This window comes from Sesamum indicum, linkage group LG2 (genome assembly GCF_026168435.1).
Source record: "Sesamum indicum cultivar Baizhima isolate 11 linkage group LG2, ASM2616843v1, whole genome shotgun sequence".
NCBI classification, from domain to species: Eukaryota; Viridiplantae; Streptophyta; class Magnoliopsida; order Lamiales; family Pedaliaceae; genus Sesamum; species Sesamum indicum.
This window is the reverse complement of record NC_142658.1, coordinates 542,842-568,127: the sequence shown is the minus strand read 5'-3', so window position 1 is coordinate 568,127 and position 25,286 is coordinate 542,842. Positions and strand designations below refer to the sequence as shown.

The following is a 25,286-nucleotide window of genomic DNA, read 5'->3' as shown; positions in this document are numbered from 1 at the left end:
TTCTCTCTCTCGTTTGTTATTGAGTGAGCTAATGACATGCAAAGTGCCTAAGACCTTAATTTAGGTTCATGTAATATCTCAGACCGGATTAGTAGACAGCATTCATGCAACGGATGTGTCTAAATAATGACTGCAAATACATGAGAAGAAAACAATGAGTGGTAACAAACTTACAACCTCAATAAAGAAAAAGAGATCAACCATAAAGCAATAGGGTTATTTCATTCAAGTTCAAATACTTCATTGTAAAAAAAGAGTTGGATTAACTGATTATGATACATGAAAGCAAGAAAAGAAAAGTACATGTATCCAAGTTTTAGGCCACTTTTCACCGTGTGAGAGAAGCCAAGCGATTTTCCATAGGTTCTTGTTATAAGAATAAAATATATGAAGTATCATAATAAAAAAAAGAATAATAACTTAAGGGTGTAATTAGTTCAATAAAAAAAAATGGCGTTGTGATGTCACAAAATGCCGATGATAAGTGAAAAAAGCCATTTCTTTCTTATATTAGTACAGATTAGCATTTGTACTATATATTTATTTATTTATTTTATTTTTCACTTCTTATATTCAAATAACTAATTCTCAAAGTCGTTATCTTATTGTTATAAGATAGTTAGAAACAATAAGAGAAAAAAAGGGTATCTCCTGAATTTATTTTTATAAAAAATTAATTATAATTAATTATTACGTAAACTCACAAAAAAATGTATCTTTTGAATAATAATTGAATACATATGTACATATGTAGCTGACCAAAAATAAATTACATGACGATAAAATTACACATAAGTTGTTGTAAATGTCTTATAACAGTACGGGTCTGGGGCGGATCCGCAATTGACCCACCCCCACCACTAAACCCTAATTGCTCACTTAAGCCCCAGAAACCAGGAGCCTCAAGCCTTGAACTTCCTATCTTCTCCCCGACGTCCTGCGAATCAGGCCGCCGTATTAGGCTGATATATCAGCCGTTCCACTGAGAAATCGCCGACTCCTGATCCATTCCTGTGTCACGTGATAACCTCGACTTTCTGACGCCGTTGTCCGTTCCTGTTTCCGACCCTGCCGTTCCGGACAATATAGCAGAGTTGCTGTCAATTTCTGATCCGTATGTGAGTGGTACTGTTGTTAGAAACCAAAAGAAAAGGTCTTGTTACAACATCTGCGACTTACTGAGTGGAAGTTTTGCCCGAGGTTCTGCCGCAATGATGGCAGATAAGAAACGAAAATCCAAGGATGGAATGGCTCAAAGTGGTAAGAAAGATAGGGAATTTAGAAACAATAAGAGAAAAAATTTGAGCTACAATAAAAAGAATAAAAAGGAGGATGCTAGTGAGAAGAGGCGTCGGCATGGGCCTCGTCTGCCGAATGCTTTGAGAAAGGAGCTTGATGTCTTCAACCGTACCGTGGAGGGAGAGCCTTCAGATGTTGATGAAAGGATTGATTCTGATGATGCAGTTGGCAATGACGTGTATGAATATGAAGAAGGTATTGCCGAGGAGGAATCCAAGAAGAATAGGCGGTTTGATACTGTTGAAAACTATCAGTATGAGCTTCCTGAAGATTTTCAGGTCTCCTTCTACATATCTACTTATATATACACACACATATATATGCTTGCGACACGAACCCACAGACATGTGAAATTCCCCATAATACTTAGTTGTTATCTTTGATTCATAGGATTCCGATGTTGCATCTGATGAAGGTGAGGATGAGGATAACATCGGATATGACAATGAGAACGGAAATGAGGGACGGCATACAAGGATGTTGGAAGAGATTACTGGACTTCCAAGTGATGTTTTCGGAGGTGTTTCCTACCTTGCAATTCTCCCCGCAATTTCCTTGTTAACTGTAAACAATCTTGTCTAAGTTTAAAGGGTTCAGGCGACTCCCTGATTTTCAGTCCCAAATTGCTCCAGAATTATAAAACCAGGCTTGTTCCGAACAGTGTTCTGTTTATAGGATTAAATGACTGGTTTGGTTTACTGTACAGCATGTATCCATCTCGATAAGGCTATGCATTAAGAATAAGAAAGAGAAATTGTCCCCGTTCAATAAGTCTTACAAGCGGCTTGCTACTACATGTAATACAGACTGGCTTTCTGAAGAAAAGGAATTGGTTTGGCAACTGTCACTATTGCCAGCAAAGTTAGAAATTAATGGAATAAATTGTACCCATTTCCTGTCGGAAAGCTAGTGGATTCCTAGTTTTAAATGCATCTTTGACAAAGATGAACATTTGGGCATTGGTGCCAACCTCTGTCTCGTAAAGTGATTGTGTTGATACCCAAGAAACAAGAACATGAAAGAATGATGATCCTAGTGCAGTAACAGCCAAGAAACCTTGGTAGAACATAAAAAGATCCCCAGCCTTGATGGAGGCTTATCATTCTTCCTTGGATGAACTGTTAGCATGCTTGCTAAACTTATATTTGAACAATATGTGATTCATTGTGTTTCTGTTTGTAACTTGTTCTTAAAAGTGACTAGCTTATATTTGGTCTGTATGTTGGTTGTTTTTTTTTGTACTTAAATTGGCTTCTCAGACCATTTTTCCAGAAGAACTAACTGAATATGTGTCCAAAATCCCAGGTAGAAAAAAGAAAGATATCATCATCACTGAGGCATATCCAGAATCTGAATATAATCCTAGTAGTGATATTCTTGATGGTGATGGCCGGATTAGCATTCAGGACCTTCTGGACCCACTGCATGGAAAGTCAGGCTTCAGCAAACTGCGGAAGAACTTGCAACGGATGAATAAAAAGTCTGTTCCAACTCTTGCACCACTTCCCAAGCCAGAACAAGAGAGATTGGAGCGGAAGGCTGCTTATGAACACTCTAAGAAGGACATTACCAAGTGGGAACCTTTGGTCAAGAGGAACAGAGAGGCACCCACTTTGTATTTTGATGAAGATGTGGATTTGGGATTTTCAACTATTGGAGCAATTGCTTCTGAATTTGAACCAAGAACTGACTTTGAGAAGAAAATTGCATCCTTGGTCAACCAAAACGAAGTTGTTGAAGCTCACAAAAAAGATGGTGCCAGGCTTCTTGAACTGAACAAGGCATGGGTGTAATATAAATCCATAATTAGCTTACTTTCCTCGATCCGTTTGAATTTCCTTATTATATTCTTCTATCACATTCTTCTCTGCTGAAAATAATGTAAATGATTCTGCTCTTTTCTGGATGATATGTGGCAGATATCCGTTGAAGAAGTGATGGACAGACAGCAACGGCTTGCAAAGATGCGTAGTCTCCTTTTTCGCCATGAAATGAAGGCAAAACGAGTTAAAAAGATAAAGTCTAAAACCTATCACCGGTTGCTGAAAAAGGAGAGGAGAAAGACCGCTGAAGCTGCTCTTCAAATGGATCCAGAAGCTGCTAAGGAACATGCAATGAAGCAAGAGTTTAAAAGGGCTGAGGTAATTTCACTTTAAATATTTGGCTTTAATTTTTGCCTCATCTTTTGGTCTCGAAGATGCTGTTTGCATTTAATCCATTACTTGGTTCCTGCAGGAACGTATGACTTTAAAACACAAAAACAGTTCCAGGTGGGCAAAGAGAATCTTACAGCGTGGTCTCCAAGTTCAAGATGAAGCAACTCGAGAAGCTTTTGGTGAACAGCTTAGTCGACATGCTGCTTTGACTCGAAAAATAAATTCTGTGAAAGAAAGCAGTAGTAGTGATGATAGCAGCGATGACTATGACAGTGATGACATGTTGGCAAGTCCAGACGGGGATGCTAAATCGAAGCTGTTAATGAAGGCCAAAGAGAAGACACTTAAAGTATTAGAAGGGGATGAGGAATTGCCTAAATCAGGAGTGCTTTCTTTGCCCTTCATGGTAATGTTGGTGTATCTTTTGTATATCTTCTCCTTTCCCTGTAAACTTATGAAGATTTGAAAACTGAAAGTCACTATGATGGCACTGTTTCTATCATTTTAAACTTTTGGTAACTAGAATCAATATAATTGCTGATCTTTTTGGTGATAAAATTGATCAAATGTGATCCTTTGCGTTGCTTTGACCAGGTACGTGGGTTAAAAAAGAGGAAGGAAGCTGCTGATGAAGAAGCAAAGCTTGCTCTTGAAGAGTATGAATCATCATTGAAGCAGTTGGAAGATCCAAGTGCTTCAGGAAGTTGTGAAAGGGGTGCCTCAAGTGGTATGAGGGTTTTTGGTGTTCCTAAAAGGGTGGTAAATGAAACAAGTAAGAAGGTCAAATCAGATAACTACTATGCCAACAGTGATAGTGAAGATGATGTTGAGGCCCAAGAAGACATCGTTATTGAGAATAATCAAAATGATAAATCTCTAAGAGAGGCAGATATTGATCCTAGTTTACTTCGGGAAGAGTTTGAGATCAGTCATGATTCCTTATTCAAGGTGATAAACTTACTCCTCTTCTCTCCTTTTTCTTTTCCCCTTGGCCCCTTCATCTGAATCCAGTGAAAATGATTGTTGTTTTGTTTGATTAACTTTTCAATTATATATGTTCACCATGATCGAACAGTTCAAAACTTAATATTTTGTGGCTTGTGCTACAGATGTGAATTAGGGGTATTTATTTTTCGTGCAGATTAGTGATGTATTCAGGGTATGTATTACCAGCAAAATAATTCTATTGCATTCTTGGGCCTGAAAGCCAGAGATTTCTGGACATTCCTAAAATATGACCCAGTTCTCACATTAAACTGAATAGTTTAGAGAAGTTTTCATTCGTCTTAAATCATTTCTGTGCAATTTGGTCTTAATGATTCTCCCATGCTATTTTTACTTTGTTGAGCTACCGGGAACCGTTCTGGTAAATTTGGGGTGCAAAGGTAACTATTAGTACCAGACTGCCTTTTGTACATCTTTTTGTCTTCTTTTCTATCTGATTCTGTCTCTCTATGTTTTAAAAATGTATTTTTAAGCTGTGATTACTGGTTTTCAGAGCTTTCAAGACGCTGAAGACCCTGAGACGAAAACAACTTATGACGTTGCATTTTTGGCTTCTGATTCATGGAAGAAGGTAAGGTTATATTGTGAATTTTGTTTCCGTTTCCTAGATATGGAACTTGTTGCATTGAAAATTAACCAATGTCAAGGGTGATCAATAGATGAGAGGATCATCAGATGCTAGTAAACAGACTGAAGCCAGCAACCATGTTCGCAAGTCTGAAATAACTGTAGGACCAATGAAACATGATCAGAGTTTTGAGGTATTTCCTATTCTAATGTAATTCGTATGCCTCATCATCCCTGCTGGCAGTTGTGTAATTTTGTTTTTCGGTCTTTTCATTTGCAGGAAAATGATGATGATTGTGATACAGATAGTGGTGGAGAAATGGTAGATGGAATTTTATCTTCTGGTCCTAAGTCAACTTATGAACTTCCATCTCAAGCAGAACTTATACTACGTGCTTTCGCTGGTGATGATGTTCAAGAAGATTTTGATAAAGATAAAGAGGCAGTCTTAGATGAGGAAAATCCAGAACCTGAAAAGCCTGTTCTACTTCCTGGCTGGGGCCAATGGACTGACATTCAGAAAAAGAAAGGTTTACCTTCTTGGATGCTGGAAGAGCATGAGATGGCAAAAAAGAAAAGGAATGAATCTCTGAAGAAGAGGAAGGACGCACATCTGAGTAATGTCATCATCTCAGAAAAGTTGGATAGAAAGGTTAGTTTTGTCTCTTGTTTATATTTAATTCTTGCAAATATGTATGAGTTAGCCAAGTCCTGAAAAATGCATGTGCTTTATCTCTGTGACTTGGCTATGTGCCAGTCAGATGTTCGTAAGGATGCATGCGAATGTCTGCTATTGAGTTGTGATTTTTGCAGCCACTTGTGAACGTCTGCTACTGAGTTGTGATTTTTGCAGCCACTGTCATTGCTTCTTTTGTTTCATCCTGAAAATTGTTTATACAAGAGGCAAAGACCTCAGTTGCCTATTTTTGTTCCCCAAAGAACTGATGATAAGGTTACAAACATGTGTAAAACACTTCTCTCTGCCATATTTTTATCCTTCTGACCAACCACAGACTAGATCATGAAATGTGATTTCCCTTTGGTTCTCATGTTACTGCCTTGTGAGGAAATTGCTCAAGAGCTTGCAGCCTGAAGTCACACCTCTTTCCAATGCTCCTTATGAATTATTCTGTACTAGTGTGCTTTTGTTGTTGACCAGTTGCTCTTAACATGATTTGGTTCATCTAGGCTGAAAAACTACATACAAAGACACTGCCTTATCCTTACACATCCAAGGAAGTTTTTGAACAAAGTATTCGGATGCCAATTGGACCAGAGTTCAATCCTGCTACTGCTATTGGAGCGCTTAACCGGCCAGAGGTGTGTTTCTAAAATCTAATTTTTGTATTATGCTTTGTGTCATCCCATTAGCTTGCAATATAATACATGCCTTCATGACTCAGCCATCTTAGAAAATTAAGGTTTCATATGGTACCAGTTGCTCATCTTGAAGAAGTTAAGGCTTCATTCTGGTGTAAAGTACTCATGTTTTATTGGTTACAGGTTGTCAAGAAAGCTGGTGTTATCATCAAACCGATCCAATATGAGGATATGAATGTCCGTGAGAGAGCTGAAACCCATAAACACAATGGTCAGAGACAAAGGAAGGCTAAAGATAAAAATCAATCCATGAGGAAGAAGGCAGCTAAGGTGTAAAAGCAGAATGTCGCATAATACAGTTAGAACCATCGTCTGTTTTTAATTATTTTTACTTGTTCTACAGGTGTGGGACATGTAATTTTTGTTTTTCAACAAATTTTTGATGATTTATTAGTATATGAGAAGAATGTATCCAGTGATGCCCTAATAAAGTATCTCAGGTTCAAACAACGATACTCAAGTACAAACAAAAATAGGTGCTTTGCAATTTGAGATCCGTGATCCTAACAGCTCAAAGTTCTTGGATATATGTATCAAGGATTTGGATTTATTTATGACAAAACAACTGGCCAATCTAAATTCTTCTCCTATTTGGAGCCCATGGATGCACTCTGGCAGTTAATCTGGAGTGGAAAATAAAGAAATTTAACACCCACGACAATACCTATTTGCACTGTAAGTTGACATGTTACGTCCAAGATCCTCAGTATCTATATTGGTGCTGGCAAACGAATATGGTCTAGCGACTACTCCAGTATCCTAGTTTGTAGCGGGCAAGCAGTCCGTACTAGACCAACTCGGGTTTTGGATCAAGCACACAAGCTTTACAATTTTTGAACCAACTGATCATACAGGTTAATTAATTATATTCGCTCATGTAAGCATTTTAATGCCAACGAAACTTTCCTATTTTCCTTCCACACCATGTGCCCCCGGAGCATTTTAGGCGATAAAGCCCCCGTGCATTAGGGGGGAACGAATTTAACAGAAGTTGGATGCTAAGCAAATTAAGCACAATACGAGGTACCTAGCATCTACTAGGTTAACTATGCTAAAGGCAACCCTTAAAGTTCAAACATCCAATGTTATTATACTTGTGTTGTCTTTGCACTCATTTCTATGCCTGCCAACTGCCAACACTCATACAGTACAAAGAGAGGAGAACCATAACCAGTAACATCAACGACCAGCTTCACATCCAGAAATATTCTTGGAAACCTATAAAGGTGTTTAATAACTAGTAACATACAATATGTAAATTTAGTAGTCTGGTTATCAAAACCACAGGAAAGAATCACAAAAATGGCAGCAAAATTTAAATGTTTATACCAAGGAAACTGTGTTCTCGATACAACTTCTAGCATCAGGTTTTTCAGGGACACAAAGCAAATAAAAAAAAAAACAAAATCGGATCTAAGGAATCAAGATGCGGTTTTTCTAAAAGACCAGCTCATGAGGTTTCATGCCGGCCTTGAGTGAGAACCTTGCACCCAGATAGGCTTTCAGATCTGGGACTGACTCAACAGCCTTTAGCAAAGGTGCATCAACAGCCTTCTGATCATCTTTCTTCTCTGCGGGAAGGGTGTTCTTTTCCTACATTTAAACATAAACACCATTAGAATGATTAACCACCAGAAACCAAAGATGGCAATATAAAAACCAACCTGTTTCTCTGCCTCAAAGAATTCATTTTCCCCCTTCTTTTTCTTCTTCTCAACTTGCTTGGCAAAGTACTTGTCATCAAACTTCTCCACATTGACACCTGAAATGTCAACCTTTGTTGAAGTAGCAATAACATAGGCCTGGTTCACCCGTCTTAGAGGGACACCATTTATCTTGTAAGGACCTGTAACAGTAGTAAAGCAAGAAACCAATGGATCACTATAAGAATTAGCTGTTCAGTATCTGGTTGGCACCACACACAAGAAGATTACCAAAACAAGTGAAGGTAGAAACAATAACTAACATCTCCTAACAGTATTCTCCTCTTTTATCACAAAACAGAAAATCCTTGAGGGACATAAACAACCCCTTTGAACAGAAACTAGAAGTTGCAGCATAGAAACTGAACTTACTATCAACAGTTAAAACTAACAACCATAACATATGTAATTCTCATGGCCAGTCCCAGGAGGTAATAGCAGCAACCTGCTCCCCAAGGCGACAGGATATGAGAATGCCCCCTCCAGAATAGTGGGAGACAGCCAAATAGGATGACTCAACCACAGCATCAACAGAAGAGGCTTTTTATTTGACGATTTGTAATTGGGCCATGCAAGAACTTAATATATCTTGCCCCAAAACATTGAATCGTCACAGTGAAAATACTACCAGAAGACTCTGTGAGAATAAAAAAACAGCTGCAGGGTAATCGATGGCAGCATCTGGTTCAACATGGAAAGTATTCCATCAATCCCTCCATGCAATAACTTCATAGCTTCAAGATTTCAGAATTCTAATCGAAGGTCACTAGACATACAAGTAATGCAATGTTTATATGCTGAAAAGTGAACTTCGCAGAAACAAAAAAAAGGAGTTCAAAGAGCACAAACGAACAAGCCGTTATGAATGGTTATAAGACAATGGGGTACGACAACTGAGAATCAATTTGACAGAAGCTTTTGAGATAATTAATAACAAGTTGCACAAGTGAGATCCACTCGAGAATAGTCAGCATGCGGTTTTACAATGCAGAAAGACTGTCTAACCATCCAACATCTACCATTAATTCATCAGATCCAAACAATAGAATAGCAAGCTTAATCACATCAACAATAATATTCGTACACAATATACACATACAAGTAAACGGATTTTAAGGAAAAAAATCTCACCAGTAACAAGAAGCAATCCAGAAGAAAGCTGCTTCAAGAAGACAACTCTCTTCCCCTTAAACCTGCCCGACAGGATTATCAACACTGTTCCTGGAGTGATGCTCGCCCTGTATGCAAAATACCACAAAAAAACGTAAATCAACCAGAGCAAATGCACATGAAACAAATTAGATTAGAAAAACATAGAAATGTCAAATTCAAACCTGAGCTTTGTGGGCTTAGGCTTGCGCTTGTTCGAGAGCGGCTTCTTGACGTCATCAGCTGGGTAAAACTTGGGAGGCTTCTCCGCCACCGGAGCAGCGGCGGGGGCCTTCTCGTGGTGGGGGAATTTGCCACCGTTTTTGGCCTTAATTGCCCAGAGGCCACGCTTGTGGTACATCTTAGAGCGGGAGACTTTCCGAACACCGGGGATGAGTTCCGGGTTACGGGTCCTCTGCTTCGGCGCCATTGCAGGAGCTCTCACTGTGCGTTGTGTGTGCTGTGTGCGTGAAGGAGCAGGCGAGATGAGGAGCCGCAGCAAAACCCTAGTAAGGATTTATATACGAGTAATACCGAATTTGAGCCCTGGTTCTGTTGGGCCCAAAAATTGGGCAAAAATGACCTTCTTATAGGCCTTATGTTGGGCTTATCTAATAACTCTATGGGCCCAAAATGGGCTGCCAGTTCTTTTCTGACTTGTGAAGTTTATGAAATGGGCTCATGCAGACAGAGCCCAGTTCTGGTTAAGTGTACCTCTCCTTTTCTTTTCTTTTCTTTTCTCCTTTTTTTTTTAAAAAATTGTTGTTATCATTTGATTCTTGTTAGAGATTTCCAGCCACTCAAGTCAAGAATGTTACGGAACAAAGGGACTTCCATATTCACAAATTTAGGAATGAAAAAATCTGTCTGAAACAAATATAATGATAATGAAATATTGTATTGTGAATAGTCATGTTCAAGTTCATCCCACATTTTAACTTTAGGCACAATTACGTTGACACCCCTAATTCATGATCTATTTATATAAATTACTCATGCTTTTTGAATAATTACACAAATTCACACTAGAATATCAACATCATTTATATAAACCACTCCTACTTTTTGAAAAATTACACCTCCAAAGATATTAACATCATTACATAAATTATTTCTACTTTTTTAGTATAAATTTTTGTAATTATATAAAAGACAAGAGGATAATCTATATAATCAAATCATAAATTAGGAAGTATAAATGTAACTGTCCCTTACATTTATTTTGTAGTCCGCCAATTTCTTTTTAATATATTAAACCAAGTCCAATGACGTCCACAATGTTACATTTTGAGCCCCTCGTGAAGTTGTGATGTCTAAAGTCTGAACCCGTAAATTTGATATGATGAAATGGTTACTGTGAATAGAGGAGGTTACAAGTGTAGAAAGAGGCACATGCATATAGGAAATATTAATCCATTTGATATTGATACTGCTTTATTTCTAAACATTACTTATAATGTTTCTAGTGTTGCAAATCTCAGGTTGTTAATTCTCTTGCATCAACCCTTCCTCCAGAAGTACAATAATGTTTAAAGGAATGTATACACACAATAAACATTACAAGACCTCAGGTACAGCAGAACTGCATTTTAACACCGCCAGGGTATTTCTTAAGACATTTAGTCCCGCTGCTAACTGGAATGAGGAGGAAAGAGATCAAACAAAACGTTTGAGAAATTTGGTTTTGGTACAAGCTAGTTTTGGGTTTCATATCAGAAAGAAAGAAAAGAGAAAAGGAGATGTGCACTGCAAGAATAATGAATAAGAACACCCAAATCCATAACCTCACTGCAATTGCAAATCATCAATGTCAGATGCAATAATTCTTCCAAATGCATCCACTATTTATTAAATGAAATTAGAAACTCAAATTTGCACAAGAAATTTACAGTCTTTTGTGAAATTCCCCAATATACCAAACTCATATATACCGGGGACTTTCATTGTATGTTGAGTGAACATGCCTCATAAATGACCTCCAACAGACAGCAACTATTGTCTTCCTTCTTCCCTATTCAACTCCTCTTGGTAATAGAGTGATACAAAGAAAAATGAAAAAGAAAAACAAAGGAAAATAGCATTCATGAGTAGCGGAATACATCAAAGTTTTTGTTTAAAAGGTCAAAACGTCCTGGCAATACATTAACAAGTGAAGAAAAACAATCGCAGGGAAATGGAAGTCCAAGTTATGGGAAAACCTGCCCAGGAAAAGCTTCATTCATCCCCCGCCTGCATTAAATAGAAAAAGAATCATTTAACATTTATATTTCTTTTAAGTTTACAAAACAAAGATGAGGGAGGGGCAGAGGCTATGGTGAAGAGTGCAGCCAAAGCTGCGCATGGAAAAGTCTATATCAAAAAAGAACAAGAAAAGCAGTAATTGTCTCCATCACAAGCACATTAACACAAGCAAAATCAACTCAACAGTATCACAAGAAAAGTCTAAGTTGCAGCTTAGAATTCTTCAGTTATCTCAAATAATAATTCACAGGAGAATTATAACACATCACAATATTCATTAGAAGAATAAAAGAATACTAACAAGGATACAAAGAACCAACACATAAAGCATATAACTGTATATGGAATGGTATCTTCAAGATTCATCACCCATCAAGATATAAGCTTCCTGCTAACTTTATTATTTTATACCATTGAAAACCAGTTACATGTATAATTCATTTCCAACTACTCAGAGCTTTTGATATCTGGGCATCAATCATACCCAAGAAAGTACAGGGAGAAAAGGAGAGAAATAATAATAAAAAGTTTCCAACATTCACAATAGAATCTTCATAAACCCAAGAAGAACAAAAGCTGAAAGGTAGGATACGATAAAACTTAAAGCACCAGGGGGCGGGGTTGAGGGTTGGAAAAGAACACAAGGTTTCTTGTAAGGATTGGTCATATTTCCAAATAAAAGCAGTATAATTAGTGATTGGGAGATTAAAAATTGTAGTACAAAATCTAATCCCTCAACACTCCTTGATTTAGAAGTTGGAATAGAAAAGCAAGTATAAAAGCATAGTTCCGTATATTTACCTTGGAGGGAGGGGTGCCAAAAATGTTAGGGGTCAGTTTCGGTGGAGACCCATTAAATTTATGAGAACATTCAGAGTATGCAGATCCAATCCCCACCCCAGCACCAAAAGCTACAGATGCCCAGCGTGTTACAGGACTTCCTGATGCAACAATCAATAGCTGATCGTCATACTGATCAACAAAATGGGAAACACTTTTAAAAGGTTAGTACTATTGCACACATCAGGATATATGTCACAGCTTCTTTGATTATTTCATGCAAATGAGCATCAGACAGACTGGTCTGGAACAGAGAACTTGATACACTCTTTCTCAGCATGATTGAAACTCTACTGTTTACTTATCCTGCAACATATTGTTGACTTAGCAAAACAAAATCAAACCAGCATCCATTGTACAACGCAAGGAAAACCCAATCAAAGAATAAATATAAACTGAATCCGAGAAACAACAAAGACCCAGATTCTACAATATCAGCACTAGTATCATCCACTTCAGCTCCCTCAAAGAAAAACAATCACCAAAAACCAAATAACTAGAAAAGAGAGTAATTGCTAAGTCGAAAAACCAACAATCATGCATCACTGAAAGAGAAACACCAGCTTTAACCAGTCTCATTAAGGGAACATGGCTTGTTCTAGTTCAAGCAAAAATTATAACCAAACACAACATTCCCCTTTTCATATCAATATTCCAAATAATGCAACAGTACAGTATAAAATTATGGTATAATGAAATCCAATGGTCTACAATGCGAACGAAAGCAAGAAAAATTACAGAGACTAATTATCGGAAAAGAATCAACCGGACATATCATGCACATGAAAAGAAACCTCAGCGAAACAACACGATCTACCTCCCTCACATAATTACAAAAATCTCTCATGCTAAAAAAGAAAAAAAAAACAAATATTGATTAAAAAGATTTAAAAAAAATATTGCACTCTACCAGAAAAAGAAAATGATTAATAGCAAGCAGTCAAAAATATAAATACATTAACAAAATTAATTAGAGAAAACTCACGGAAAAGAAGAAGTCCGGCGAAGGCGCCAGCAAACGACGAGTACACGAAACGGCGAACGCCCAAATCGAGGCAGGCATCCCATTTCTCATTCAAATCGTATTTTCCTGGAATCTCAGCTTTGCTTCGTTCCACCATTTTTGATTGATTTCAAAATAAAAAAACAAAGATTACCGAATTGTTTCCTTCTTTTTCTAGCTTTTATTTTTCTCTCTACAGTCGAATTTCCCTTCTTTCACCCGAGGGTTTCGTTCTTGTGTCTGTATTTTCGGAATTTTTCAGAATTTCTTTTCATTTGTTTCTGCGTCTCTTTTTTTTTTTTTTTTGGTTGGGGGGGGGAGCTAGCCTTGCTTTGGGCCTTGATGGGCCTTCCTAGTCCTATGTAGCCCATCTGCAAGTCAGAGAGGCCCAACGGGCCGCCACATTCCGTCACCATAATATTTTTAAGTATATTTTATTATTAAAACTGAGCTCGAATTAAGTTTAAAAACTTACCGAACGAAAAGCTTTGTTCAAGTATATTTTATTTCAAATGAGTGTCGACTAAATTTTTTACCCAACCAGGTGGCCGAAAGTGATTAAAGAATTCTATGGAGTAAAAGGTAAAGTTATATAATCCTCATGTTTTGCATGCATATAAGTTTGAAGAACAATACGAAGCTCGTAATAAAAATAAGAGTAAATTACAATGAATTCCTCTAATGTTTGTAATAATTATAAATATCTCTCGTTATTTGAAAAATTATAAATGACCTGAACGACCGTTTGAGAAACACACTGTTATAATGGACTGTCACGAAGGGTATTTGTTAGACCACCATTAATTTTAAAGAGTGTTTGTACTTTTTTAAATAACGAATTGGTATTTGTAATTATGAAAAATTTTCGATAACATCATTGTCTGTTAAGTTCAAGATGAGGCCATTGATCAAACTTTCCATAACACTACTTAATAGAGAACAAAGGAGTCTTCTACATTGTTTGAATGCATAAAAATAGCTCCATGAAAGAAATACAATGAGAAGATTAATGTTATATATCATGACAGAAGAAAATGGACAAGGCAAAAGAACTTCCATTGGCCAATCTCATTAATCTTGGACAGGTTTAACCTTAAATCTGTACATAAGCCTCTTCCTTTTTGAGGTAGGATTATCAATTGTCAGCAGAATTTTACCAAGCTCCCCAGCTTTCAATTTGTTAGCCACCACTTCCTCATCAATGTACACCATCTTCTTTTTCTTGTCTAAAATTATAGTGTATGGATGCTTAGCCCCTGGTAGAAATGTTGACCAATAGCTCACTCCCCAATCCAGAACCCTTCGCTCCCAAGAAATAATGCACTCCTGCATGTAAATTATTTGCAGCGACAGTTGCTGTTGCAATAGAAAAACATGGTGAAAGATTCCCCAACATTGAAGTTCTTTGCTTTCAAGGATTTCAACAATATTGCATCAGTTCTATCATCTTTAAGAAGAGGCCCGACCCAGATGGAGACTTTTTGGGGTGAACTATCAACTGTGAGCTTTGGGATTGAACATGTAGCTGAGAATTCGTGGTTTTCCAGAGCTTCTTGGACTAAGAGGATGAATTCCTTGAATGCCTTCCTTTCAAAGCTGAAGAGCTTTGGGATTTTACTGGTTTTAGGGATCTTTTCTACTTCAAATGATAGCTCTGTTTTCTTATGTGTACTAGGTGCCTCTTCCTTGGTTGCAACTGGTGGTGCTGTTGGTGGCTGCACAACAAACGGTGATGATAGGTGCTGCCGGTGTGTGCACGCCATACTCCAGAAACTAAGTCAGAATTCTTGCGGTGGAGATTATAATATGTAGTATGAAAATGGCAAGTCAAAGCGACGTTGCAATCAACATCTGAATATATTGAAACTTCAAGGAACATAAGATGAACATTGCTGATGTCATGCTAATTGGAAATCCATAAGAAAAAAACCGTGATAGAAACCTGTAAAATATTGGCTGTGAGCTGAAGAAAGCCTTGCAACACGCAAGACATGGTAAGATTAAGAACTTTTCAGCAAGCACCAGTTGCTTAATTTCATTAAGTCAACCAGGGGCTTATCTATTCTTAATAGAAATCTTTAAGGTATTGGCATGTATTATGCATCCTGATTCTGCAAACTCTCAATTTTGAAAAAGCTACGGATATAGAGAGAAGAGTAAAATATAAAAATATGACGGGGTTTAATGTAAAACCTACAGATGAATTAGTTTGCAGTTCAACTGCTGTCTATATCTTTAGGAAATCAGCATAAATCAATTATCAAGTGAACAATGCAAAACCTGAATATGATACTGTCCCTGATCAATTGTTCAACGGCAAATAAGTTCAATATATATACAATTTGTGATAAGGGTGGTTCCGAATATGATTCCGTGGTCAATTGATGAACAGCAAATAAGTGCAACATATACACAATTTGTGATAAGGATTCCACAACCACAACAGAACAATCTCTCATGAAACTGGAAGCTCTGAGAGCCAAGGAAGCAATTTTTCATGGACCAAGTCTGGCCTGTCATCATGAGGACAATGTCCAACTCCTTCCAATAAAAAGAGGTTAACATTTGGCATTTGGGCAGGTAACGTTGAGAAGTATTTACCAACAGGCCCATCAATTGGGGTGAATGGGTCTTGATCACCCCATAAGACCAACACGGGTAAGGTGATCTTTGGAATCAACTGGATTGGATTTGGCCCGGGGGGGCCTGTAACTATGGAAACAAAAGCATCAAGAGCCCCTTCATCCAGTGCCGGTTTCCTAATAATCTGTTAACAAGAAAATCATAAAATGTTAAAGCCATAAAAAGTTGAGGACAGCAAAGCAAGCGACTAGAGAAAGATCAATTTGACATATAAAGACCAGATTTTAGTACATAGAAATGTACATGCACACACATTAATAGACCCAAACACATACACTATGCACATATGCGTTTACACCATCTTGGGATTATAACATAGGAGAATAATATGCAGAAACATGACCAACTTTAAGCTTGAATATCTCGCTTTATCTTATAAAAAAATTTTGATGTTCTCATTGACTGCTTATTATTACTTCTTCTACATTATTTAGTACCTCCACAAGGTCCTCATCCACAGACTCCTTATTTCCATAGACGGACAACAAGACATTTCTCAGGTTATCTCTGCAAGATTTAGAAAAACAAGTCATTATGTTCTTTAGTCAGCAACTTCTGCAATAGAAAGCAGAACCACTAAAGAGAGCACCTTTGTCTGACACGATCAAATAAATAAGAAGCAATTCCTTTTTGCTTCAGTAAGAAGTCAAAAAGCCAAAGCAAAGGCAAGAGTAGCTTTATTCTCCAGTCATCAACAATAGCCTTGTTGTTCATGCCACCAGCGCAATTGAACAGCACAAGCCCTCGCACTAGGGACCGACTCGATTCTGTCAGGCGAAAAAATAAGTTCAAAGCTCTTGACAATTGGTTCTAAATAGTTTATATCTAATATCTTAGGTAGACTACAGTATTTCTTCATTCAGATACAGAGGGAGAATTGAAACACACCTGCAGCAGCAATTACACAAGCAAGACTACCAACAGAGTTCCCCAGTAATACAGTAGGCCTTTGGACAACTTCATCCAAGAAATCCAGTATCAACTGTCCATATCGAGTGCATTCTTGGTCATAATAAAATAAAAGAACAAACGACTTCTGAACCAGGATAGAAATCATAAATACCGAGGGCTGATGTCATTCATTCACCTGAGCCCAGACCTCCATGGAATATTGGAAACCGGCTGGCTTATCCGAAGCACCAAAACCTAGGAGGTCAATGGCATAAACTGTGTGACTTTGAGCCAGTGTCGGAATATTCCTAAAATTTCCTCAAAGGCAGAATAATAGTGTTTAGCAGCAGCCATGAGCACCCACATTTTCAGTCAAATTGAAATTTTCTAGGAGACTGTATTTTCTCTATTGCTAAAGAAGGTAAGAGGCAGGCTAGCTTATTTAAGCCAGGAAGGATATCGGGAAAATTGACTGACAATGTGAAATTGAAACTTAATGGGCACTGGAGCTGAGAACAAGATGCTTCAGTAAAGAATTCAGATGCACAATTAACTTCCTTTTGGAAATGGTGGAAAACAATTTCATAATCCTAATTCCTAAATGACGTTAAAGATGAGAAGAAATTGTCCCTTTATAGTTGATTTTGGGGAGAGATTGATCGCTAAACATCAGCTCTCGTAGTTGCTGCTAGTCAAAAGGAAAAATTCTGATTGTACATACAATTTCCATTATTATTTGATAAAACTTTATCTTCGACAGCTAAAATTTGTGATAATCAAAACACATAAGCCATCACCTACAGCAGTCCAAATTTCTATACCCACAAGTGCAACTAAGTAAACGAGGAAAAAAGAAAAAAGGGAGCTTCATCTTTCAAAAGGGCCACAGAAGTACATAACTTCAACAACAAAGAAAAAACGGAACACAAAATTGTATACCTGCGCCAATGAGCAATTGATGCACCAAAGCCATGAACTAGAAGAAGCGGAGGATTCACAGCAGCAGCATCACTATTGCCTTCTGGATAAACCAAGTAACTGATGGTATATCCTTTCCACACCCACTTTTTCGATTTCCGATTAATTTCGCTGACATCCAAAGGCGGCAAAACTTCCTCCTTTTCAGCCGAAACCGCCGCCGTGGAGGAGGTGACGGAGGCATTAGCGCAAGTCAGGGAGGCAATGGGATGCTTGGGAACAACCAAGGAATGAAATTTGCGGCGAGTCTGCAAAGTGCAAGTGGAATTGTGATGTATTTGCAGAGGTGTGGATGAAGATGAAGAAAATGGTAGGAAAAAGGAAGAGGGCGCAGCAAGATTTACAGCCATAAACAATCGATTTCCAGTTTCCTATTGTTTGACAAAATCAGAAAATATGCATGCAAATCCGAGTCCCGCCAGTAAAATCCGAAGTGAGAGAGAGCTGGGAAGAAACAAGAACCACCAAATGGGCGACAGCAGGAGGACCAGGCCTCCTATTTCGTGGTGAAGATTTTTATCTACATTTGCAATATTAATAAGGGTTAATTACACTTCAAATTATAGTTTGGTTTCATTTTTGGACTGTTTTTGAAATTGGACAAAATACACTCAATATTTATCAGTATTATTTTATATTTTATGTGTGTTTTTTTGGATATTGGGCTTTTTATATATAATATATACATATATATATAATATAAAAGAGACAATTTGACAATTATTAGTGATTTCTGTCTTTGAAAAATATGACATTAAACATACAATACTTATATATATATAAATATATAAAATATAGACATAATTTGACAATGAACAGTGACTTTTGTCTCCCGAAACATAGCATCAAACATACAACATTTATTTAAACTATATTTAGAAACAAATCCAAACATACACAAATACTTATCTTCAACACATACTTATTTAACTCTATTTTTCTCTATCTATCTCCAAAATATAAAACAAGATACTTAAAAAACAAAACCAAACACTATGTATACTTTCCTCCAACAAATTTTAAAACTATATTTACGTACTTTTTAAAAATTTATCGTTTAAACATAAAGTCATACTATAAGGATTTTGATAAAAATGCTTACATCAATAATATATATATATATAATTATTTTTAATTTTATCCATTATTCAACATCCTCTATAATATTTTTATATTTATAAAAGTTAATTGCAATACATATATAAAAATATATAATTGATCTCAAATTATAGTCATTGATTAAAAGTAGCTATGGATAAATGAAAAAAAACTAGTCAAGTTTTAATAATTTTTTATATCTTACAAAGTGATATTGACATTATTATTGTATCTATTTCTTAAAATATCTTATTAAAAAACTTCATCTAATCCTTCAAAGTATATGCCATAATAGTGTTCATTTCACTCCGTAAAATAGGAAGTGAAAAAAAAAAAAGTAGAAAAAATATGACTAGTTTTTTCATTAAAAAATAGTTACTTTTTTATCTAATGTCTAATTCGATAGTGATAATATATACTCTTCTGACTTTATATATATATTATATTTATCCCCTTACACATATAAAAATATTTTTATATGTAAATATTAAATAAGAGACAAAATAACAAATTTATAAAAACTTTTTTATCGATTTTGGTAATTCTTATCAAAATCCTTAAAAAAAAAATTTAAGTGTAAACAAAAAATATTAAAAACAGAGTATAAATGTAATTTTACAACGTATTTCGGCTGAATATATAATTCCATATTTTAAAACAAAATATAAGTGTAGAGATTCATTTGGAAATTGAAAAACTTGTTTTATGGACCGAACGGCCCAATGATAATAAGAACTGAGTGGGCCCAATGATGGGCTATTGCAAGGAGCAACAAGGCAGGGACATAGGATTCTGTCCTCCACCGTCTCTACTCTATGCAATTCACAATAAACCATCCATGTGTCCATTCTGATGTACGGTCGAATTGAATTAATTATAAAATAATTTATATGAATATTATTTTTATATAATTAATTATTTTTTTTAAATTACAATTATTATATAATAATTCAAAATTTCAATTTAAATTAAAAAAATTTCCAATCTATACCTCTAATATTTTCTTCATATATATTATTTCTCTTTACAAACAGAGTCAAAGATAAAATAATTTTAATTTTGATAATTATGTTGAAATGATTATTATTTATAAGGTCGATGGGCCTCACCACTCATCACTCAACACTATTTTTATGCGTTCAAATATATTTTATAAGTTTATTTAACACTACTTAGTAAAGTACAGTACAGTGGTACATCCATCTCTATCATACTCCTCACCTCAACGCCGAAAGCTCAGCTCGCAATTCCACCTCCCTTTCACACTCAAACATGGCCGATGAAACCCTCCAAATATATCCACCACCAGCCGCCACCCAGCTCCCCTCTTCCACCCCGGAGCTAACCGACTCACCACCTCCCCAAGAACCCGGTTCTGTTTCTGCACCGCCTCTCGCTTCACTGGCACTGGACCTGCAGAAACAATCGCTCTCCCCCGCTCACTCTGAGACGCCACTCTCAGTTGAAGAAAAGCTCAAAGAAGCTGTTACTGTTATAGAGAAAGACACCCCTTTAGAGCCACCGCCACCAGAACCACCGCTCGCCGAGGAGCATCTCACCGTCGCCGCCACCGCCACAGAAAAAGACTCTGTTGCCACCCCAGTGTCTCAGCCACTGGCTGCTGCTTTGGCGGTGCCTCAAGAATCTGAATCTCCAAAAACCCAATCGAAGCAAGTCATAGAACCTGAAAAGGAGAAGCCAATAGAAAAGAAGAAGGCCCCAGAATCGTTTGCTTCTTTTAAAGAGGAAAGCAATAAGGTCTCAGATCTCTCACATCTCGAACTGAAAGCATTGGAAGAGTTCAAACATTTAGTTCAAGAAGCTCTTAGTAAAGGCCTCTTTAGTGGGGCCTCGCCTTCAGAAGGTGCAAATCTGCCGGAAGAAGTATCCATATGGGGTGTGCCCTTGTTGAAAGACGATAGGAGTGATGTGATTTTGCTTAAGTTTCTGCGAGCCCGTGATTTTAAAGTCAAAGATTCATTTGCTATGCTAAAGAGCACGATAAAATGGCGAAGGGATTTTAATGTTGATGAGTTGTTGAAGGAAGATTTAGGGGATGATCTTGAAAAGGTTGTCTTTATGCACGGGCAGGACAAGGAGGGGCACCCGGTGTGCTACAATGTGTATGGGGAGTTTCAGAACAAAGAATTGTATGCCAAGACATTTGGGGATGAGGAGAAAAGAATGAAGTTTCTGAGGTGGAGGATTCAGTTTTTGGAGAGAAGTATCAGGAAGCTGGATTTTAGTCCTGGTGGGATTAATACTATCTTTCAAGTTAGTGATCTAAAAAATTCACCAGGACCAGGGAAAAGGGAACTTCGAATTGCTACTAAACAGGCATTACAAATTCTTCAGGATAATTACCCTGAATTCGTCGCAAAGCAGGTATAACATGATAACATATCCTTGTTTCATTATGTAGAGCTGTTGGGATATCAAAACCGATTACAAGAGTGGTGGAGTAGTAGAGTGTGACTGGAAATTTGCTTAAAAATTTTGTTTCATAAGATGTTTCTTACTCAAGGGCTTTGCATCGGGTGTTTAGTTTCATAAGCATCTATGTGGGAGTTCAGTATCCTACAATTGTGAGCAATATAAATTACATTCTTGGAGCAGCAAATTTAGTTCGCGTTGAAGAGAATCTCATTGCTTATTTTAATTGGTGTCGCAAGATTTTCCTTAGTTTGCTTAGAAAGGAGGATAATAGGTGCTCCTGTTTGTGCTCTCATTTGAGGTGATATCAGATATGTCTTAGAGGTCACTAAAACTGTGTTTGTGTGCGCGCTTGTGTGTGAATATGCAAAAATCAAATCATTGATTGTTGTACAAAAAGTTCACTGATTAGGCTTTCGGTTGTTGTTTTATGCATGGAATATTTAAGTTTGATTGAAACTGGTTTGCTATTTCGGTTGTAGGTGTTCATCAATGTTCCCTGGTGGTATTTGGCCTTCTATACGATGATCAGTCCCTTCCTGACTCAGCGGACCAAAAGCAAGTTTGTATTCGCTGGGCCACCTAGGACTGCTGAAACCCTTTTCAAGTGTGTATAAGTTTTCTTGCGGTTGAATTGAACAGGACATTTCTTCTGTATCAGGTCTTTCTCAGCAGTCTAATTTGTGGTTGCGTTGCTGGTTAAACAGGTACATATCCCCAGAACAAGTACCAACTCAATACGGTGGCCTTAGTGTAGATTTTTGTGAATGCAACCCAGAGTTTACTGTGGATGATCCAGCCACAGAGATCACTATTAAGCCTGCAACTAAGCAAACGGTTGAAATTATTGTGAATGAGCTTTGTGAGAATGAGGTTTGTGAGAAAGCATTTACGTTGTGGATGTTTTTGCCTTATCTAACTTCTCAAACAATGTGGAATCTATTTATGTAATTACGGGTGTTACAAAAGAAAGATTACTTGCCTTGTATCCAATCGGTGAAAGATTATATTTCCCTTTGTAATTGGTTATTTAACTGATCTGCAGAAGTGCACTCTAGTATGGGAGCTTCGCGTAGTGGGCTGGGAAGTGAGCTACAGCGCCGAATATGTACCAAATGCTGAACGTGGTTACACTGTGATCATACAAAAGACTAGGAAGATGCTTCCAACTGATGAGCCAGTTGTGTCCAGCAGTTTCAATGTTACCGAGCTGGGTAAGATATTACTCACAATTGACAATCCCAGCGCCAAGAAGAAAAAGCTACTGTACCGGTTCAAGGTTTTGCCATATAAAGACTAATGTGGCAAGTTTGTGAAGCTCTAGAGTCGGGTAAACATGGAGAGATTCTGCAACTTGCGTTATGGAATTCTCCATACTATTTCCGGATCCCCCATCTCCTGAGCTAGAGGTTTGGTCTTTCACCTTGATTTCTTTGTCTGTTTGATATTTTTGTGTATTTGGGTCTTAGTTGGTGATAGGATTCTTGTTACTTGTGGGTCCTAGTTGGTGATAGGTTTCTTGTTATGTGTGGAGGCTGGTAAATATGGTAAGAGGGATGTAGTTGCACTATCATCGAACTCTTATCCTTTTTATGTTGTTGGTTTATATTGTATATTTCTGTTTTATTCTGGTGTTCTTGTGCAGCTATGAGAGTAATGGCGTTATAAGTCCAGTCAAGTAGCATTTTTCTTACATTCTCAACGCCTTTGCGTTGTAGCGTGATCATATGTTATTTAGTGAATGAGTTGATGGTTCATGGTTGATGGTGGTTGGTGCAGCGCCTGTGTGGTATTAAGTTCCTTTCGGACCATTGATTTGGGCAGCCCGGTCTTGATCATTAATCATGCTGGCATTCACTTGATGGAGATGAGGTTGTTGAGCTTTCAATAATCACCTGATTATGATAAGAGTGTGTGGTTATACCTTCCATTTCTCATTTGTCAACACCAAAAGCAGGGAATCACTATCATTGTTGCAGTTGCATGTGTGTTCCTTTCTTTGAGATGTGTAGGTTGGTGTAGATAACAAATGGGCCTCGGACACATTCATGGTTGGTTGGGCCTTTGAAATTAAAACATTTGAAAATCTCCAGTTTCCAATTCGAGTATGACAGGAAGAATTGTGGGGAATGAAATACCCTAATTTCCAAATCACGAAAATGGAAATGAATGCGCCGAAATAACAGTGATTGAAGCCTGAGTTTCACATGCTGGACAACATGTGAAGTGTTATAACAACAACACATGAATGAACCCAACCTCACATGCGCACTGTCAAAAGTACAGACATTACCTCCACTTCCATTCACAATCTCGGATACCCAAAATTGACTCTTCACAATACTAACGCATATGCCCTCTTCTTTTATGGTTTTGCGGCTGCCTAATTTCCCCCTTTTCCTTTCTCATCAATAAAAAGACAACGTCAATTATCAAGGACTAATTAATTAAGCTAACCAATTTGTGATTCCATTGGTGTTCCGTTTAACGAGATGTTGTCTATCTTTATTTTGTATGAGTTTTATGATTTTATTCTGAAAATAAGTCTCGCTCGAGGAGGAGGTTTTAGGACTTATAAGTTATTCAAGTTCATTTTTTGCTACCAACATGAGACGCTTGCCTAAATCATCATCTCTCTAAAATTGAGGGGCACATGGTCTCGTCCCGCTAGATGATCACTTAGGGCAACATTTTTTTTTTTGTGTCATCGATTTTGTTATTTATGTCTGGTTAGACTGAAAAAAAGTTCAATTTTCATGACCATGTAAAAATAGGTGGCCTTGGAATTTTTATTTATTTCCTTTTCATGTGATGCGCCAATTATGTTAATTTGCCAGCCCTACATGCCCAAAACCAAAAAGAACATTTATTGATTTTAAAATAAAACAGAATTTCAAACAGGAAAAAAAGAAAAAAAAAAAAACTCCAACCTTTTGTGAATAGTGGGAAAGAAACATAGGCAACGCTTTTCCAATGTTGTGCAGAGAAGTTGAGAATCTATGCGAAAAAGACAAGCAAATATTAATAGTACCACTACCACACCATTAATTTTTCCGAAAAACAAGAAATTGTCCACCAAAATTCCAACTACATAAACCATAAGAGTTGTTCTTCTGTCCGGATTCTTTTGCCTCATCATTATTAGTTAATTCTCACTCTTTCTCTAAATTTTCTTCTTTTTTTGATTTCTTAATTTTTTTTTAATTAAAGTAATGCGGGATTGGATGGTGGAACTGGGAACCATTTAGAGTGAATTTAAAATTTCTAACTATATATATATATATTTGAATTTATTTGGATAAACTTGATGGGTTTTAAATTGTTTTAATACGGAATCATTTGAATTTTTTTCTTCAAATTCAATCTATCAATTTAAATGTAGCCTTAAGTCTTTATAGTTTTCAGTAGAATTGCGAAAAAGTTTTTAGAAATGTAAAATAAATTTTGATGTCTTTTTTAAAAAAAATAAATAAAATAAAGAAAGAAGGAAATCATGCAAAGCACTAAAACAGAAGAAAATGCAACCTTGTAACATAGTTTGACTAACATCCCCTTGAAAATAAGACATGCTTACCCACTTCACAGGAGTTGGGGGGATGAATGATCAGCAGAAAAATCAAGTTGAAGATGTCCCAAAGATAATGAAGAGAAAATTCTTACCCATCCCCAATTTATTCGAATCAAATTAATTACATGACAAATATAATATGTTTGTCGAATAATTACTTACTTTTCTTGAAGTATACACCAATCACACGACATGTATATTATAATTGTTATATAATTAGTTTTGATGTGGCTAAACCCGATCCTGATTAGGATTTGTTAATGAGGATGATGTGTGGCAAGAAATGTCTTCCCACAATCAAAGGCAGAACAGTTGAACACATAATTAAAATC

At 36.9% G+C, this 25,286-nt stretch overlaps 5 protein-coding genes across 8 annotated transcripts; 2 read left to right on the top strand and 3 right to left on the bottom strand.

Annotated features, from left to right (window-relative positions):
- The first annotated feature begins 832 nt into the window (after positions 1-832).
- On the top strand, positions 833-6,857 carry LOC105175453 (U3 ribonucleoprotein (Utp) family protein). Its single transcript, XM_011097896.3, has 11 exons — positions 833-1,577; positions 1,690-1,819; positions 2,605-3,080; positions 3,219-3,440; positions 3,535-3,861; positions 4,050-4,403; positions 4,954-5,031; positions 5,120-5,221; positions 5,308-5,679; positions 6,216-6,347; positions 6,531-6,857. Exons 1-11 carry the CDS (start codon positions 1,212-1,214, stop codon positions 6,681-6,683), a joined length of 2,712 nt encoding a protein of 903 aa, XP_011096198.1. The 5' UTR covers positions 833-1,211; the 3' UTR covers positions 6,684-6,857.
- Positions 6,858-7,710: 853 nt separating this feature from the next.
- Positions 7,711-9,765, bottom strand: LOC105175445 (large ribosomal subunit protein eL6). The gene is made up of 4 exons (XM_011097883.2): positions 9,445-9,765; positions 9,242-9,348; positions 8,072-8,253; positions 7,711-8,000 (listed from the first exon to the last, which is right to left on the bottom strand). Exons 1-4 carry the CDS (start codon positions 9,687-9,689, stop codon positions 7,845-7,847), a joined length of 690 nt encoding a protein of 229 aa, XP_011096185.1. The 5' UTR covers positions 9,690-9,765; the 3' UTR covers positions 7,711-7,844.
- Positions 9,766-11,017: 1,252 nt separating this feature from the next.
- LOC105175435 (MICOS complex subunit MIC10) lies at positions 11,018-13,622 on the bottom strand. The gene is made up of 3 exons (XM_011097874.3): positions 13,326-13,622; positions 12,302-12,441; positions 11,018-11,488 (listed from the first exon to the last, which is right to left on the bottom strand). Exons 1-3 carry the CDS (start codon positions 13,459-13,461, stop codon positions 11,474-11,476), a joined length of 291 nt encoding a protein of 96 aa, XP_011096176.1. The 5' UTR covers positions 13,462-13,622; the 3' UTR covers positions 11,018-11,473.
- A 2,002-nt stretch (positions 13,623-15,624) lies between these two features.
- LOC105175422 (alpha/beta-Hydrolases superfamily protein) lies at positions 15,625-18,362 on the bottom strand. Of its 2 annotated transcripts, XM_011097865.3 has the most exons (7): positions 18,200-18,360; positions 17,817-18,103; positions 17,074-17,185; positions 16,875-16,968; positions 16,576-16,753; positions 16,424-16,493; positions 15,625-16,110 (listed from the first exon to the last, which is right to left on the bottom strand). In XM_011097865.3, the coding sequence occupies exons 1-7, from the start codon at positions 18,203-18,205 to the stop codon at positions 15,799-15,801; spliced, it is 1,059 nt and encodes a 352-aa protein (XP_011096167.1). In that variant the 5' UTR covers positions 18,206-18,360; the 3' UTR covers positions 15,625-15,798. The 2 variants fall into 2 exon arrangements, with proteins under 2 accessions (XP_011096167.1, XP_011096161.1); XM_011097859.3 differs by having other exon boundaries at positions 17,817-18,362.
- A 1,738-nt stretch (positions 18,363-20,100) lies between these two features.
- On the top strand, positions 20,101-23,486 carry LOC105175408 (patellin-3). 3 transcript variants are annotated; one of them, XR_016064060.1, is made up of 5 exons: positions 20,101-21,338; positions 21,869-21,993; positions 22,094-22,259; positions 22,432-22,795; positions 23,166-23,486. XR_016064060.1 is itself a non-coding variant. In XM_011097847.3 (4 exons), the coding sequence occupies exons 1-4, from the start codon at positions 20,226-20,228 to the stop codon at positions 22,684-22,686; spliced, it is 1,659 nt and encodes a 552-aa protein (XP_011096149.1). In that variant the 5' UTR covers positions 20,101-20,225; the 3' UTR covers positions 22,687-23,012. The 3 variants fall into 3 exon arrangements, 1 of the variants encoding a protein (XP_011096149.1); XR_002286533.2 differs by lacking the exon at positions 23,166-23,486 and adding an exon at positions 23,032-23,143; XM_011097847.3 differs by lacking the exon at positions 23,166-23,486 and having other exon boundaries at positions 22,432-23,012.
- Positions 23,487-25,286: the final 1,800 nt, after the last annotated feature.